The following is a 19,306-nucleotide window of genomic DNA, read 5'->3' as shown; positions in this document are numbered from 1 at the left end:
ATGTCATAGGTAGCACAGATGATGACTGAAATCTACGTGAGCCACAGAATAGTAATATACGAAAACTAGAAAAGTTATAAAACACTTTATAGAAAAATAATTTGATGGTTTAGAATTGCAAATTAACAAGTATAATTCTTACTAATGATCAGAAGTCTGACTGGGCAGAGAATCAGAAAATTGGGAGTTGACGGTGAATGAAGTGGCACGAGTTCATCCTACTTGCCTGTTTTTATTTTGGAAATGAAAAACTGGCATCCATTACTGATGAGATAACTTGATTAGGGTTCAGTAAACACTGCAGGGGTGCTCAATTCCAACTGCTCAGTTCCAATAAGCACATAGGATGGTGTAGCAAGTCATGTGGTCTGATAGATGAGCTTAAATAACAACTTCATCTTTGAGATAAGGAGCACTGTCACTAGATTTTTGTGCTGACAGTGAAAGAAAAAGTGTAGGATTGTCAGCCCCTAAGCCGGCAGATGGAACATGCTAAAGCAGCTCTTTAGAAATGTAAATTCCATTCTTTGACTCATGGTTTTCTTTTGGCAGAATATACCCTTAACATCATTAATTGTCCAAAGAAAGTGCCTTCCTGGTTTACTTACCCTGTTGCTTCCTATATTAGACACTACCTAGAGAACAGAGGTGAATTAGGGGCTACATAGAGAAATATAAGATTTATCTCCAAATGCCACTCCTACCATCCTGTAGATCATAAAGTTTTAGATTTCAGTAACTTTTAATATAAGATGAAACTTGAAACACTGGTTATTTGACAAAACAGTATAGAGATATGTAGCTTTAAATTTAATAACATTTATACTTAAATAATCTTTCAGTTATGAATGAGCCACTCAGTATGTATGTAGAACCATTTAAATTAACAAATGTTGGGAGAGCCATGATGGTACTACTAAACATAAAACTTAGCTGCAAACTTATTGCTATTTTAAAAAGCCTGCTGATGATAATATATTAAGACTATCTTCCTCAGAATTTGCATGAAAAACATTTAATTACTCAATTCTATAGACCTTTCTTTTGCAAAGAATTTGAGGTAACTATATTTTCTTGTATTTCATGCAGAAATCCCTAGAAAGCAAGAATTATTCTGCCCTCCTCCACCATGTTGTAGGAGAACAAACAGGTTCATGAAGGTTGTGTCCAAGGCCATGCAAACAGCAGTAGAGACAGAACAGAGGCTAGGTCTTCTGCCCTCTAATTTCATGTTTCTCTGTACCATCAAAGTGCCTCAGAAATTAGCGAATAAAGAAGAGGCTAGAGCTTGAGAGTTGCAGACATGCATGCAGGAAAAAGAGAATGCTGTTCAGAGGCATTTCCTGATCAGAAACCTCTGTACTTCTATGCTTATGGGAAGTTTCCTGCCTATTATAATCGTCTTGCCTTTCTAATATTTCAAAAATGCTGGTATAAATACATAGATGCCCATAAAAAGGAGAGACTTGGGTTTTCACTTGTTGCAAGGGTATGTGTTAGGTGTTCCCTATGATTAAAAGCACCAAGAAAAGATTCAAAAAATTTTTTTTGATATCTAAATTTTTACTGCAAAGAAACAAATACATTCCTATATTAAAACGTACAAGGTGATAATTTGATATAGGTATACATTGAAACAGGATCCCCAACACGAAGTTAATTAACACATTCATCATTTCACATATTTACCTTTTTTTTTCTGGTTAAGAACAGTTGTTTTACTCCCAGAAAATTTCAGTTAGACAATATAGTATTAGAAGCTATAGTCACCATGTTATATATCACATCCTCAGACCTTATTTGAAGTGCAAATGAAAGTTTGTGTGCTTTTACCAATCTCTTCCTATTTTCTTCATCCCCTAGCTCCTGGCAACCAATACTCTAAAATCTGTTTCTATGAGTTCAACTGTTTTGTGTTTTGTTTTTAGGTCCCACATGTAAGTGATACTATGCAGTTTTTCCTTTTCTCTGTTTTGCTTCTTTCTTTATTATTATGATGATGATGATGATGATGATGATGATGATGATGATGTTCTGTTAATCACCATACATTAGATCATTAGTTTTTGATGTAGTGTTCCATGATTCAGTGTTCGCGTATAACACCCAGTGCTCCACGCAGAACGTGCCCTCTTTAATACCCATCACCAGGCTGACCCATCCCCCTGCCCCCCACATAACCCTCAGTTTGTTTCTCAGACTCCATAGTCTCTCATGGTTCGTCTCCCCCTCCGATGTCCCCTGCTTCATTTTTCCCTTCCTACTATTTTTTTTAACATACAATGTATTATTTGTTTCAGAGGTACAGGTCTGTGATTCAACAGTCTTACACAATTCACAGCGCTCACCGTACACATACCCTCCCCACTGTCTATCACCCAGCCGCCCCATCCCTCCCACCCCCTGCCACTTAGCATAATACCCTCCAATTCATTTATGTGGTCACAGAGGCACAATTTCACTCTTTTTGCAGGCTGAATAATATTCCAGTGTGTGTGTTCTTTATCCATTCATCTGCAGATGAACACCTAAGTTGTTTCCATATTTGGCTAATACGGATAATGCTGCAATGAACAAGAAAGTACAGAGATCTCTTTGAGAAATGATTTTGTTTTCTTTGGAATATACCCTGTAGTGGGACTACTAGATCATACTGTAGTTCTGTTTTTAGTTTCTTGAGGAAACTCCATACTCTTTTCCATAGTGACTGTGACAGTTTACACTTCCAACGGACTGCATGGTTTTCTTGTTCTCCACATCCTCTCCAGCATTTGTTCTCTCTTCTCTTTTTGATAATAGACATCATAACAGGTGTGAGGTGATATCTCCTTGTGCTTTTTATTTGTATTTCCCTCAAGACTGATATTGTTGAGCACCTTTTCATATACCTGTTAGCCATGTGTACATCACCTTTAGAAAAGTGGCTCTTTAGGTCCTTTGCCCATTTTTTGTTTGTTTGCTATTTAGTTATATCAGGTCCTTGCATATTTTGGATATTAACATGCTATGGGATATGTGGTCTACAAATATTTTTTCCCCATTCCATAGGCTGCCTTTTCATTTTCTTGGTTTACTTTGCTGTGCAGAAGATTTTTTGTTTGACATAGTCCACCTTGTTGTTTTTGTTCTTGCTGCCTTTCCTTTTGGTGTGAAATCCAAAAACATCATTACTGAGACATATCGAGGAGCTTACCCTCTGTGTTTTCTTCTAGGACTTTTGTGGTTGCAGGTCTTATAGTCAAGCCTTTAATCCATTGTGAGTTGATTTTTGTGTACAGTGATTTAGGGGTTCAGTTTCACTTTTTTGCATGTGGTTCTCCACTTTTCCCGGCACAATTTATTGAAGAGACTGTCCTTTCCCCATTGTGTATTCTTGGCTTCTTTATTGAAAATTATTTGACCACATAAGAACAGGTTTATTTCTGGGCTCTCTGTTATGTTCCATTAATCTAGGTGTCTGTTGTTATGCCAGTACGATACTGTTTTGATTACTAAAGCTTTGAAATACTTTGAAATCAGAAAGTGTGATGCTACCAATTTTGCTTTTCTTCTTCAAAATTGCTTAGCTATTTGGAGTCTTTTGTGCCTCAATACAAATTTTAGGATTCTGTTTTATATCTGTAAAAAATGTCATTCGAATTTTTGAAAGGATTGCATTGAATCTGTAGATTGCTTTGGGTGGTATGACATTTTAACAATATTAATTCTTCCAGTCCATGAATATGGAATATTTTTACATTATTTGTGTCTCCTTAATTTCTATCATCAATATCTTATAGTTTTCAACATACAGATCTCTCATCTTCCTGTTTAAATGTATTCCTGGTATTTTATTGTCTTTGAAGCCGTTATAAGCAACATTCTTTTCTTTTTTTCTTCTTTTAACAGCGTTTACTTTATTTGCATTTTTTGTTTAATTTTTTTATTTTATTATGTTATGTTAATCACCATACATTACATCATTAGTTTTTGATGTAGTGTTCCATGATTCATTGTTTGCGTATAACACCCAGTGCTCCATTCAGTACGTGCCCTCTTTAGTACCCAACACCAGGCTAACCCATCCCCTCACCTCCCTCCCCTCTAGAACCCTCAGACTGTGGACTCTGAGATGCAACATTCTTTTCTTAAATTCTCTTACTGATAGTTCTTTGTTAGTCTGTAGAAAATCAACTGCTTTCTGTATATTGATTTTGTGTCTTGCAACTTTACTGAATTTGTTTATTATTTCTAACAGATTTTTTGGTGGAGTCTTTAGGGTTTTCTATTTTATAATATCATGTCATCTTCAAACAGAGACAATTTTACTTCACTTTTCCCAATTTGGATTTCTTTTATTTTTTTTTCTTAACTAATTTCCCTTGCGCTTCTAGTACAATGTTGGATAAAAATAGTGAGAGTGGGCATCCTTGTCTTTTTCCTGATCTTAGAAGAAAAGCTTTCTACTTTTCACTCTTAAGAATGGTGTTAGCTACAGGCTTGTCATTTATGGACTTTGTTAAGATACATTCTATCAATAATTTGTTAAGCATTTTTATCATGAAATGATATTGAATTTTGTCAATTTTTTTGCATCTATTTGGATAATTATATAATTTTTATCCTTCATTTTATTACTGTGTTTCTCACATTGCTTGATATGTGTACATTGAATTATCCTTGCATCCCAGGAATAAATCCAGCTTGATCATGGTGTATGAACCTTTTAATGTACTGTTGAATTGGTTTGCTAATATTTTGTTGAGGGTTTTTGGATCTGTTTTCATCAGGGATATTGTTCTGTACCTTTCTTTTCTTGTAATGCCCTGATACCCTGATACCCTGCTGGTCCTGTGAAATAAACTTGGAAGTGTTTTTTCTTCTAATAAGGATTGCTACTAATTCTTTTTTAAAATGTTTGCTAGAACTCCCCAGTGAAGCCATCTGATCCTGGACTTTCCTTTTTTTCCAATTACTGATTCAATCTCCTTTTTTCTAATTACTGATTCAATCTCTAGTAATTGGTCCGTTCAGATTTTCTATTCCTTCATGATTCAGTCTTGATTAGTGGTATGTTTCTAGGAATTTATATATTTCTTCTAAGTTGCCCAGTGTGTTGGCATATAATTGTTCACACTAGTTTCTTATAATCCTTAGTACTTCTGTGTTATCAGTAGTCAAGCCTCCACTTTCATTTCTGATTTTATTTGAGTCTTTTCTCTTTTTTTCTTTAGCTAAAATTTTGTCAATTTTTTTATCTTAAAAAAACAGTTATTTATTTCATTGAGCATTCCTATTTTCTTTTGAGTCTCCATTTCATTTATTACTGCTGTGATCTTCATTATTTCCTTCTGCTAACTTTGGGCTTGGTTTATTCTGTCCTAAGGTATAAAGTTAGGTTGTTTTTTGAGATCTTTCTTTTTTCTTAATGAAAGCATTTATGGCTATCCATTTTCCTCTTAGAACTGCTTTTGCTGCATCCCATAAGTTTTGATATGTTGTGTTTCCATTTTTATTTGTCTCAAGATATTTTTAGAATTTCCTTTTGATTTCTTCTTTGACTCATTGGTTATTCAGGAAGATGTTTGTTAGCCTCCACATATTTGTGAATTTTCTAGTTTTCCTTCTGCTTGTAATTTCTAGTCTCATACCATTTTGGTCAAAAAGCGTACATGATATAATTTCAGTCTTCATAAATTTGTTAAGACTTGTCCTGTGGCCAAACACATGATCTGTCCTGGAGAATTTTCCATGTGCACTTGAGTAGAATGTATATTCTGCTACTGTCTGATGACATATTCTGCATATTTCTGTTAGGTCTATCTAGTCTAACACATAGTTTAAGTCCAATGTTTCCTTATTGATTTTCTGACTGGATGATCTGTCCATTGTTGAAAGTGGGATATGAAGTTCCCTACTGTTACTGCTTTGCTGTTTATTTCTGCCTTCAGATCTGTTAATATTTGCTTTATATATTTAGCTGCTTTTATGTGGGTGCATAAATTTTTACAATTGTTATATCCTCTTGATGAATTGACCCATTTATCATTATATAACGATCGCCTTTGCCTTTTGTTACAGGTTTTGGCTTAAAGTCTATAATATCTAATATAATTCTATCTATCCCTGCTTTCTTTTGGTTTCCATTTGCATGGAATATTGTCTTCCATGATTGCACTTTCAATCTACCTGTGTCCTTGAAACTAAAGTATGTCTCCTATACGCAGCATATATAATAGTCTTTTTATTCTTTTTTATCTCTTCAGCCACTCTTTTTTTTTTTTCACTCTATGACTTTTGATTGGGGAATTTAAGTCCACCTACAATTAAAGTAACCATTGATAGGTATGTATTTACCATTGTCATTTTGGTAGTAGTCTCCTGGCTCTTTTGTACTTCCTTTTTTCCTTTCTTCCTCTCTTGCTCTTTTCCTCTGTGATTTGATCATTTTCTGTAGCTCTATGCTTAAGATTCCTTCTACTCCATCTTCTGTGTTTCTACCATAGGCTTTTGTTTTGTGGTTACCATGAGGCTTATATAAAACATCTTATATTTATACCATCTATTTTAAGCCAATAATGACTAACTCAAACTCATACAATAGCTCTATATTTTATACCCTCCACCACATTTTATGTTTTTGTTTTTTTTTAAAGATTTTATTTATTTATTTGAGAGAGAGAATGAGATAGAGAGAGAGCATGAGAGGGGAAAGGGTCAGAGGGAGAAGCAGACTTCCTGCTGAGCAGGGAGCCCGATGTGGGACTCGATCCCGGGACTCCAGGATCATGACCTGAGCCGAAGGCCGTCGCTTAACCAACTGAGCCACCCAGGTGCCCCACATTTTATGTTTTTGATGTCCCCAGTTTACAACTTTTTCTATTGTGTATCCATTAACAAGTTACTATAGTTATTTTTTATGCTTTTGTCTTTTAACCTTTATACATAAGTTATAAGTGATTTACCCATTACGGTTACAATATTAGAGTATTCTTAATTAACTATATATTTACCTTTACCCCAGTGAGTTTTATATTTTCATATAATTCCTATTACTTATTTGTATCCTTTCATTTCAGCTTAAAGAACTCCCTTTAACATTTCTTTTAAAGCTGGTCTAGTGGTGATGAACTCCTTCAGTTTTTGCTTGTTTGGAAGACTCCATTTCTCTGCCAATTCTGAAGGACAACTTTTTTTGGTAGAGTACTCTTAGTTGGCAGTTTTTTTCCTTTCTATTAGCACCTTGAATGTCTCATCCTATTCACTCTGGCCTGCAATGTTTCTGTTGAAAAATCTTCTCATTGTTTTCTGGAAGGTCTTTTATAAGTAGTAAGTTGCTTTTCTCTTGCTGCTTTTAAGATTCTTTGTTTTCAACTTCTGATAATTTAATTATAGTGTGTCTAAATGATAGTCTCCTTTGATTCATCTTATTTGTTATTTTGGGGCTTCCTGGATCTGGATGTCTATTTATTTCTACAGGGTAGGGAAGTTTTCAGCCATTATTTCTTTGAACAAGCTTTCATCCCCTTTCTTTCTCTCTTCTTTTTCTGAGATTCCCATAATAGGAACATCAGTCCACTTGATGGTGTCCCATATGTTCTGTAAGCTATCTTCACTCTTTTTTCTTTTTGTTTTTTTACTGGTGAATTCCACTGCACTGTCTTCAAGTACATTGTTCCTTTCTTCTACTTGATCTAGTCTGTTGTTGAATCATTCTATTAAAATTTTCAGGTCAGTATTGTATTCTTCATCTCTCTGATTTATATTTAGTACTTTTTATGCTTTCTATATCTGTTGAAATTCTCACTTTGTTCATGTATTACTCTTGTAACTTCAATGAGCATTTCTATGCCTGCTGTTTTGAGCTCGTTTAGGTAAATTAACTTACTGGTGTTTCATTAAGATTGGTTTCTGGAGATTTATCTTGTTCTTTTGTTTGGAATGTATTTCCCTGTTTTTGTTTTTGTTTTTTGTTTTTTTTTGTTTTTTTTTTTTTCATTTTTCTTGACTCTCTTAGTTTCTGCACATTAGATAAAATAGCCACCTCATCCAGTCTTTTCAGAGTGGCTTATGTAGGACACAAACTGCATCAATAAGCCTAGCCCGGGCTCCTGGTTGTCTCTTAAATCTCTATGATTATACCTGACACTGTTTTTGTTCTTAGTGGTTCCCAGTAGTTGAGAGTATGCCCAGACCCATCGGTGTTTCAAAGGGAATGAGCATAGTCAACACCTATATGTGGGGTTGATCTGGAGCCAGACCCTCAGGCAGCAGCTAAGAAAGTATGCACTTAAACTCCTTCTGGAGAGAAACTGGGAGATAGGCATTTTTGCCTGGTCTCTCTACTAGCTGTAAGGGGGTGCTCCTTTGCCCATTTAGAAACTGTTTATTTGCTATAATGATCTAGGATTTGTGAATACAAGCCTCATTGGCTATCATCTTGCTATAGCAAGGTGATTTGGCTGCCTAAACCTCGGATAGAGCTATAAAAGTGAGGACACTAGATGTGTGGACAAGCTCTTTCAAGGTAGATACTGGCAACTTGGTTTTATTGTTGAAGTTAGCCAGAGAGAGCTGGTGGAGGAAGTGCTCATTGGCTCTTTTGGGTCCTGGGGAGGATAAGAGTCAGCAGCTAAATGGACTAATTAGAAGCCAGACCCTCATGCTACATTTTATAAAGTACATAGTCACACCCTTTCCAGGGAAAGATGGGCATTTTTGCCTGCTGCCTCTCTGCTGAGCCCTGGGGGCCTAGCCATGGCAAGTACTCATGGGTATACCTGTTGCTTCTTTGTCTGCTACAGTCCTGTGGGACTTGTAAATGCAAATCCAGTTGTCTATCAGAACCAGATGATCTGGGGACCTGTCTCTCAGGTGGCAGCAACAAAAGCTGGGTGCCAGACATGTGCAAGCTCCTTTCCAGAAGGATGTCAGTGACTTGTTTTTATTGTCAGAGTGAGCAAAAGGAAGAACATGGGGGAAGTGCCCGCTGGCTCTTTTGGGTTCCAGAGAGGATCACAGCAGCTAGATGCATGCAGTTTCAATGTGGGAATTTTCTCAGTTGTCCAAATTCTAGCAGTTACTTGGCTAGTTTTTAGATTTCTCTCAGAGGAAATTGCTCTGTATGTAGCTCTGTGTGTACATTGGGTGTGTCCATGGGAGGAGGGAAATTCAGAAGCCTCCCATGTCACCCTCTTGGTCAAAAGCTCTCAGCATTATGTTGAATTCAAAAACACAGTGAAGACAGTATTCTGTTTTACATCAGTCAGGTAGAGGGATTAACTCGTGAGCAGTCAGATGGAAGTAGTGCATAGGGTGAGACATGGGGAGACGTGTGGAGCTTGCATGCCCTCCCTGGGCACACTACTCTCCCAGCAACTCCACATCTTCACTAACCCACAAAATCTCTGTCATACAATCTTGGGGTTTTTTTGTTTTTGTTTTTCCTTTTTAATCAGATGTTTACTGACCTGGGAGATAAGTTTATCTTTCTTAGTTCTGTGAATTTCACTTTCTGTAAAACATTTCTCACTTCTATAAAACATTTTTCACAGAATGTAAACATGATTTTTTTAACCAACCAAAAAATCCAATACTTAGAGCTAAGCAAAAGTCTTAGCCGCTCATTTTTTTAGAAAAAAATAGAAAATAAACAATGTCATTTAAAACAAAACTATGACTTCTCATCAGTGGCCATTAAACTATTTCAGTTCACATTTCATGTTAATAGTTTTATAGTTAATTCTGGCAGACTGACTCATCAGAATATGATACATAGCACTGGAGATTCATTCATCCCTGTGTACTTCAAGGGGGCTTCAGAAATCTTTGCTTGGGGCCCTTTAAGCTGCCTTGCAGTCTCCTTGAAGCAATACAACAAAGACAGAAATGCAGGCATTGTGAACCAGAGAAGAAAATTCCCATTAGTGCTGAAGGAATTTTTTTCAGCTAATTCTAAGTATCGAAGAGACATTTTCAGGTCTTTTATAAGTGATGCTAGCTTTCCTGAATATGTTCCTTTCTTTCTCAGCATTTGTCAAATGTATCTGAACTTCATTCAATCCACTTGGGCTACATTTTAAAAGTGGTTCATAGAAATTTAAGCAGGCAGGACCCATAAACATTAATGGACTTCCTAAGGCAAAATTCCCTCATACTGGGATCAATATTAACTTCAGTATGAGATTAGATTTTACTAAATATTTAGAGAATACTCAATTGTTTAAAAATATCCCAAATACTATTTCAATAACAGAATTCCAATTAACCATATAAAGTTCAAGAGGCACAACTACTAGATTTTAAGACTATATCTGTGGTTCGGTGAAGTTTCTCACCAGAATTGATTGATGTGTATTTATCAATGCATTTCTTCTGTTTCAATGGGGTTTATAGGCACAGCACTTGTTGTCCAGTGGGACCACGTGCATCTCCAGGATAATTACAACCTGGGAAGCTTCACATTCCAGGCAACCCTCCTCATGGATGGACGCATCATCTTTGGATACAAAGAAGTAAGTAATGTATTGATGATGTCCTTTCCCCTTGATCTTGACCTCTTTTTCTCCAAGTGTCAAGAAACGGACATTTTATGGTCATGAACCTCAAATCACTTTCTAATGTCTTGGTTTCTTTTGCTTCATACAAATTTTTTTTTTAATGTACTAGATAGCACTGATTGTCAATTCTTTGGATTTTGTTTTTTATTCTGATATCATTGGCATTATGATTGATGAATTTCATAGAATTATTGAACAATTATATCCTGATGGTATTATAATGAAATATCTCTAAGAAGAAACACTTCCAACTTGGAAGGACTACTCTCCTACATCTGATTATATTTATTTTTTCTTTCTTTTTGCCTTGTCAATTTCTGTGACATATTTTGATTCTAATTCCAAAAGTATGAGTATACATGAAAACTTGTGTGGCTCAGTGACCCAATACCAAGAGCATATCAGGACCCAGAATCTCTTTGGCCAGTGTGTATTTCAACCTGATAGGCAAAATTAGTTAGAGTTCTAAGTGACAAAAAGAATAATGGAATTTAAACTTATAGTTTGTTTCATCTTACCAAATTCACAAAGTAAAGAATGGAAATTTACTAAATTATAGCCCTAAATTTACAGAATGTCTAAATTAGAATAATAGCATGTTTAGTTTAAAAACTCTGTGGACAATATAATCACAGTCTATTAGACAACCTAAACTTTTTGGGAAGGAAACAAATATAAGAATAAAATTCCAGGAACAGTAGATGTGATATTTTAGGCAGTCACTAGGCATGAGAGAAATTTTGACAATGTGAATTGATGATGGGCATTATTAACCCAGGGGTTAATGGGTATTTATAATAATACCGGCTCAGTATCTCATTTGAAGGGTTATTTTTTGTTAGCAAATGAATCTTTGACTATTAAAAGGTTGTTGACAATTTAAAAATGATTCACTTTGGTCAAGTCTTCTGAGATACAACTTTTCTATAAAGTGAGTGATAGTTTTATTTCAATTAACTAGGTCAGCTTTTAGAAATCTTATAATTTTAAATATTTCCACTCCTTTGAAGAATTCTTCCATGTGGAATTAATCATTTACTTGGAACAATGATATAAATAAAATATAATATAGAATCTGGTCTGCTTGGTGCTTCTTTAACCACAGCTAGGTTTTGATATCATAGCCCATCATATTCTTGTATCACCGTACTTGCAAGCTGGGAGAATATATCTGAAAGGCACTCATTCATTTTTAGTCTTCATAATAATCTAGTATAATCCTGACACTGCAGGATATCATTATAGAGTGTTAATTTTCAACTATTTTAACCAGCAGTGGTAAGGTTTCTGGAAAGATGTAGGGTCAGTAAGTCTGGGGTCTTAAATCTCACTAACTGTAGGCTTTTCAAAACAGAAGTTTGTTGTTGTTTTTTTTTTTTTTATTGTGGTCTCTCTTTCTAGTCTATATTATAAAATCATCATCTTTATGCATACTGTTCTCAATGGGCGTCTCACATTGCGGAGCAGCAGTTAATTTTTCCTATTCCTTCTTTGTAGTAGATTTGGTATTTTTTGAATTTTTTTTCTTTATTGTAATCAAAGAAAAATTTTCCACTATGATTTTCCTGTTTTGTCATGGGGAATATTAGACTGATAGACAGTTTTAACACTTTCTTTATATTTCCAGACTATTATCCTATTGAACACTAGTCCTTCTGAACTCAGAGTTCTAAGGAAGTCATTACTTTATTATTGGCCTTATTGGCCTTTCTCTGTTCTGGTTAGAAAGCAGCTTTTTATTTCATATTCTACCTTAATTTATTTCCAATAATTGTCATGTATTTTATTTTGCTGATACAAATTTCTGTTTGTAAAATTTGCCACAGTAAGGGTTCCCCTGCATCTGAGGAGAAAGCTAGATGCTTCTGACACTTCTAGAAAAAAAATTTATGATCACAATAGCATAAAATAGTTGTTTGCATAATGTATTATCCTTAACAAAGTGCTTTCACATACAGTATAGTTTTCTATTCTTCAGTGATATCCTATATTCTTAATATCCCTAAAGGTACTGGCACATGAAGGTAGCTTAATTATGGAATTAGATCATATCACAATTATCTTTATTTTATAGCTAAGCAGACTGCATCAGAAAGGTTAAATGACATACTTGAGGTCACAGAGCTAGTTAAGGACAAATCCAGGACTAAAGGCTCTAATTTGGTGATGCCAAGGTACTTCAACATTATTTTTTTCTTTCCCAAGGAGATTATGTATAACAATTCACAAATATATTTCTCATTTGTTTTTTAATAAATATCGGCTAATGTTTGGTGTTTAATAATCTTTTTCTCTAACTCCAGTATATGACACAATTACAATCTCATACAGGTAAAAGTACTCTTAGTTGAGTTATAGAGCTAGCGAAATCATAAGGACATAATAAAGAGTATAATTTTGTGTTCTTGGCCAGGTTAAATTTGCAGAACCAACATTATAGATAGGGAACTAAGTATAATTCTTTCCATACTAAGTTGCTTCTAGCTGGCTAATGCCAGCTTTGTTTTATTTTATTTTATTTTATGTGAGTGAGAAAAAAAAATCTGATGTATGCAGAAACTACCAATAGAGCACTTGGTTTAATTGTAGAGTAAAATTAGTAGTGCCTTGAATAAACTTATTGACACAAGTTTCATTTTTATTTCCCTCAAGTGATTTATTCCAGTAGATAATTATGTTTCTTTTAGTAACTCGGTCTGTGCCAACTGCCCATACTAACCACTCAGATGACCTTCAACTCTGCCGTGTTCCTCATATAGAAATTTCTCCAACAGTATAATTTTTCACAGTGCAAACTAGATCAATAATGGTCAAAATTAGAACATACATTTGCACTTATAACAATTTTGCTCATAATAGGATTGAGATAGGAGAGTACTTCTACTGTTTAAAATAAGAGTGAATACAGATTTATTCGGGGCATTCAGTGTTCCCTTATCAAAATCCCAATGTTCTTCTAGCCATACTGGTGAGAGGAGTAGTGGAGGCTCAGATTCTTTCAAATAAATAAGTTATCTCTCCTGAGGTTGTATCTCTCTATTATTGAACCAAAGATTTAAAATTCTGTTTTAAGTTATAGTCCCCCATTGTTACACAGCTGTTTATTTTAGTGCACTTCAAAGATACCATTTACTTAGGATGAAGAGAAAGCCGAAAAAGCATATTGTCATTTTCTTAATTTTCTGTCAGATTACCAAACTGTTCACTTTAATGCGTTTTCCAGTGTCAGAGTATCCATTTGTGTCTTGTGCATAGCTTTAATTACCTTATAAAATTAACCATCTTGCCCTCTATTTCCTTAATATATTAATAACAGTTCCTTTAAAGTTTATGGCTGATAACTAATATCTAGATTCCCTGTGGGTCTATCGTGTCTTTTTTTTTTTTTTCTTTTCCTCTAGATTTTCATTTACTGGTCCTGTTTCCTTGCATGCCAGATACTTTTTGATCGAATATTGGGCATTGTTGACAAACTGCTAAAAAGATACTTTGAGGTTGTGGATGATGTTTTCTTCCTTCAGTGAGGGTTTACTTTTTCCGTTTGGCAGGTAGGATGGAACAGATTACTTTAATACTGTCAGGGCTCAGCTCATTCAAAGTTGAGCATCAGTCCTTACAAAGACTGGTATATTTCTGGTTAGTACTTGCTCTTAGAAGGTAGTCCTTCAGCAATCTCCACCCAGGCCTGGGTTTTACTACAGGACCTTTTGCCTTAATGTCCCTGAACCCCTATGTTTTCCTCAGCTTTGTGAGACTGTCTGAAGTTCTGTTCAGTTTCTCAGTCTCTAAATCTTGCTTGTGAATTGCCAAATGCCTTGATAGGAAAGTGGTATTGCATGCACTTCTGTGATTTCCTTTCTCTGGAATCTTGGCTTTTCAAGTCTTTGCTCTTTGATAGCCACCTGATGCCTTCAACAGGTGCTTTCCATATGTTATTTATCTTTCCTGCTTGATCTCAGTAGGAGAAATGGTTTTACAAGTCTGCCATAGCCAGAAGTCCCCATTCACTTTTAATAACCATCTCCTAATGTGATACAATCTAGCATTTATTGAGCTCTCCATATGTGCCAGGCGGTGACCTAAGTGCTTAAAATTTATCTCATATAATTCTCACCAAAAAAAGAGGTAGGGCGCCTGGGTGGCTCCGTTGGTTAAGCGACTGCCTTCGGCTCAGGTCATGATCCTGGAGTCCCAGGATCGAGTCCCGCATCGGGCTCCCTGCTCGGCAGGGAGTCTGCTTCTCCCTCTGACCCTCTTCCGTCTCATGCTCTCTATCTCTTATTCTCTCTCTCAAATAAATAAATAAATAAAATCTTTTTTTAAAAAAGAGGTAGTTGCTTTTATCATTTATGGAGCGGGGAAACTGAAACACCCAGAGAGGTTCAGTAACTTTCTCAAAATCATTAAACAAAGATTCATCCAAGGGAATATTAACTCCAAAGCCTGTAGACCTAATCACTGTACTGTACTGCCTCCCTCCAAACTTCCTTTTCAAGAAATAACTAAACTGGGGGCACCTGGATGGTACAGTCAGTTAAGCTTCTGACTGGGTTTCTGCTCAGGTTGTGATCTCTGGGTCCTGATCTCAGGGTCATGAGATTGAGCCCCCTGTCGAGCCCTGTATCAGGCACCATGCTCAGCAAGAAGTCTGCTTAAATTTCTTTTTTCCTCTCCCTTTACCCTTCCTCCCCTGCTCTCATGTACTCTCTCTCTCTCTAAAATAAATAAATCTTAAAAAAAAAAAAAACAGAAATGACTGAACTGCTTCACTCACTTCAATATCTTGGACAGTCTTTCCTAGCTAGTCATTATTGTACCATAAGCCCCTTGAGAGCACAGGCAAGAATGGTTTGCCTTTCCATAGCATTTACCTTATTTATTTTATTAATCTTTACAAAAATGAAAAGAGGTTGTACATAGTTTAAAAAATTATAAAAAATAAAACATGCACCCTTTCTTAAACAGTTGGAATTTGGAAAATCACATTCCCATTTCCTATTCTGTTAATAACCAGCTATGACCTAGAGCCCATATTCTTATTATTATTTTGGTTACTATTGAATAATGATGCTTGTTTGCTTGATTATAGTAGATATAGACCTAAAATTTGGGACCATGGATGATGTAACAAGGTATCTACCTATTCATAGATTTCATTCCAAAAACATTAGGGGTTTGAAATCAGATTTCTTACAATCTTGATGCTGCCTTTCCTAGTATACCATCATATTTCAGAAGTTGCATTTCCTCTGACTTGTGTTTCTCTTTTGTATTTTGAATTTATTGCATTATTTCTCTTCATGTATTTTGAATTTATTGTTACTTTAGATACAAACTAGGGGAGGATGTGATTCTTTGTTTCTCTTGCAACTTTGGTTATTTTCTTTTAAGCAGCTCATGGGAGGGACAGGGTAGTCATCAATTTCAGACAACACAATTAAAAAAACAAAGTCATTTAGTCCTTCTATGTGGCAGCGGGGGGAAATCACAGAGAATGTGTACCCTACCTGCGAGTCAGCCTATTCTATCCACTTTCTTGACTGAATGCCTCACTATCTCCTTCAGCAAATTTTAGAGGAAGTCAGTATAGAGGAACTTTATTGTTTATTAAGTAAAAACACTTTCTAATCTATTTTACCATTTAAGTATTTAAACTTAATGTACCTTAGTGTAATATCCACTGTTTCTGTGGAAGAATGCATAGTTAATAAATCACCATTGCCAGTTGGGTATAGGTTTAAATGGACCCTTAATGCATTTTTATACTTTCTCTTAAGACTATTTCTCTTATTTAAACTGTAATGATTCTTAATTCATCCTGAAAGTATTGAAAGATGAAGCTTGCTGAGCTTGTAGAACTTACAGAAAAAAATAATTCAAGAGAATAGAGAAACCCAAAAAGAACTGAGCAGTGAAACATTTGCCATTGATATGAAGTTTTTTGCCTTTATGGCTATTGCTCTGTGTGTGAGAATGTCGGACATGTGTTTATATAATATATACGCATCCAAAAAACTTTATAGTTGTACCAGTAGAATTACATAGAATTACATATGTATTCACATACATATGAAATATATACCTATATATTATATATTTATATATTTATATTCAAATAACATTTATTTAATAAATTTATGATGCAAGGTTGAGAAAACCCAGGTGACATAAAATGCTGATTATAAGCTCTCAAGAAATCATTCTAAAGAAGATGTAGACACATATGATTTTACATTATTGTGTTGGCCATATTTTAAATACATGAACTATAAAATTGTATCTACATGCCTTTATTTAAGATCTAATTTTTTTGCATCGGTGGATGTATTTTAATTTTTTTAGTTATATCACATATAAAAGCTCCTGATGTTTTAATTTCTTTTTGCTTTCCACGGTGTAAGAAAATGACAAATTGAACCATTTTTCCTTTATAATGCTCCAGTAACAAATGCTCCAATAACAAATGTTTCAATAACAAATTTATTTACAAATAAATAAATAAAAGTCACAAAGGTAAAAGAGTCTACCTAGAAGAAACAATTTTAGAAGCAGAACTTTGGGGCACCTGGGTGGCTCAGTCGGTTAAGCGTCCAACTCTTGATTTCAGCTCAGGTCATGATCTCAGGGTCCTGGGATTGAGCCTCACATTAGACTCCACGCTTAGTGGAGAGTCTGCTTGAAGATTCTCTCTCTCTCCCTTTGCCCCTCCCCCTACTTATGTGCTCTCTCTCTCTCCCTCTCTCTTCTCTCTCTCTCTTTGAAATAAATAAGTAAATCTTTAAAAAAGGAAAAAAGAGACAGAAACTTATTCTAATGCTGGCCCTGCCCCTAGCTGTTATGTTTTCGTGGTGAATGTATTTGATCTTTATGGTGCACTTTCTCCTTGAAGCCCTTCTTACCTCCCATCCCTGAGAGGTCATTGGGAGGTTGTTCTTGGCTGTATCAAGCCACATCCTGTCTCCCTGTTCACGACTGACCATAGAGCTCTTTTGTCCCTCCTTGAGGTGAAAGGCCTGTGCATTCCTTATGTCTTTCCAAGCCCAAGGAGTTTCTTTTCCCCTTGTGTAGACAAGCTCCATCGTCTATCTGAAGGCCCAGATAAAGTGCCCACCGTAGTTTTACTGTCTTGAGCCCAGTTGCACAGCCTTCTTCAGACAGACATCTGCCTCATTGTCTTATTTTATATGAAGCTCCAACTCTAGTTGTTAAGTCAGTCGGGGGCTATCTTTAAATCAGAGGTCACAGTGATTGTGTGTGTGTGTGTGTGTGTGTGTGCACATGAGTGTGTGTGTGTGTTTGTAAAATGGATATGTTGGCAGCATTTAGATATCAGAGGGTTTTAAATAAAAATACAGATTTGCATTGCCCCTTGAGAAATTAGAAGCCTTTGACCACTTGCTCTGCATGTCTACATAGCAACAGATGGCTGGGAAGTGTACTCAGGGTTTCCTCCAGTTTCTCCCACAGCTATTTCTTCTTTCTTACCCCAGGCTAGCACAAGTTATGTCAAGATTCAGTTTGAAGCTCCTCTTTTAATAGAGGGGCTGTCCTTACTTATCAGTTGTATGTTGTTGTCTGCTTCCAGATTCTCTATAGGCTGTGATTATGGAGATGGGGTATAGAGGGACATTAAGAACATATATCTTTGGCTTATGGCTCTCCTTTGCTTTCATACCATCAAGTGCTCAATACCTGGCATATGAAAGGAGTTTCATAACTGTAAGCTAGGATTAAAATAATTGTGCAAAATGTTAACAATATTCAGGAAAGCAAATGGATTTTTATATCGTCAAATTTAATTGAAAGCCTTTCTGTTCGAATGTAGTTTTCTGACAACTAAGCAGTAATACTGAGGACTTTATGTGTTGTTTTGATAGTAATAAAGAAAAGCATGACTCCTTATAATTGGATGCCCTACTGAGTAACACAGAAGCCAGATCTGACATTTAAAGACGATGAGGTAGGAAGTTAAAGGTTGAATGCAGGTGAGAAGAGGTAAAATATAGTGAGCTTTGGGTTTTCTTAAATGTATATATATTAACCTACTTGACACCATGTTGCTGATTAGTGAATGAACAAAAATGAGTTTAGAGTAATTCCTCTCCAGTGATAGGCATGTGATTCATACTTTGGAACACACACTACACAATCAAGCCCTTGCTGAGATGCTGTGCCGCCTATTAGATAAATAGCTGGGTCCATAATGGAAACAAATGAATGTTTTGGTGAGGTTTGCAGTGCAGAAGAGAGAGGAAAATAAAGTCCCATTACTTCTGCCTCAAGCAGCATGCTATTACCTCCCTGTTTTAGAGACAGACATAAAACTTCACGTTTTATGGTCGTGTTGGGCCCCTGTGTCCTGGAGAATGCCACCGCAGCGTGGAAGAGAGAGCAGCTTTTGTCTCTGAACCTTCCCCGGAAGACTAGTGTGCTCTGCCTCACCTTGGCCCGTCCCTAATATTTTTTCCTGCCTTAATTTCGTCTGCTCATTGCAGCTCCTTTCTGTTTCCATACTTCATTTGCTTCACTATATCGCTTCTAGAAAAATTTATGCTTACTTAAAAAATAAACTTCTCTGTGTCCTGTAAAATGGAACAAAAATTAAAACACCTAAACAAAGAATTTATAAATGCTTGTGTAAGCTGAAATGGAAGCATATTTTAGCTGGTGTTAAGAATGTTCCTTTTCTATAACTATCCTGTGGAATGAATGTAATTGTAAAACTCATTCTCAGAAATTTATGATTCAATACAAATCATACAGAGGCC

General features: G+C 35.7%; 1 protein-coding gene across 1 annotated transcript in view; it reads left to right on the top strand.

The window, feature by feature from the left end:
* The window catches only part of PLXDC2 (plexin domain containing 2), a 468,788-nt gene that overhangs the window by 308,106 nt on the left and 141,376 nt on the right, over nt 1–19,306 (top strand). The window contains exon 6 of the mRNA XM_028114162.2: nt 10,375–10,493. Coding sequence (XP_027969963.1) covers nt 10,375–10,493 — 119 coding nt within the window. The remainder of the gene's footprint in view (nt 1–10,374; nt 10,494–19,306) is intronic.

The sequence above is a fragment of the Eumetopias jubatus genome, unplaced genomic scaffold (genome assembly GCF_037043125.1).
Source record: "Eumetopias jubatus isolate StellerSeaLion01/CBP00866 unplaced genomic scaffold, mEumJub1_p1.0 scaffold_8, whole genome shotgun sequence".
In the NCBI taxonomy this organism is placed as follows: Eukaryota; Metazoa; Chordata; class Mammalia; order Carnivora; family Otariidae; genus Eumetopias; species Eumetopias jubatus.
This window is presented reverse-complemented; position numbering and strand designations above follow the sequence as displayed.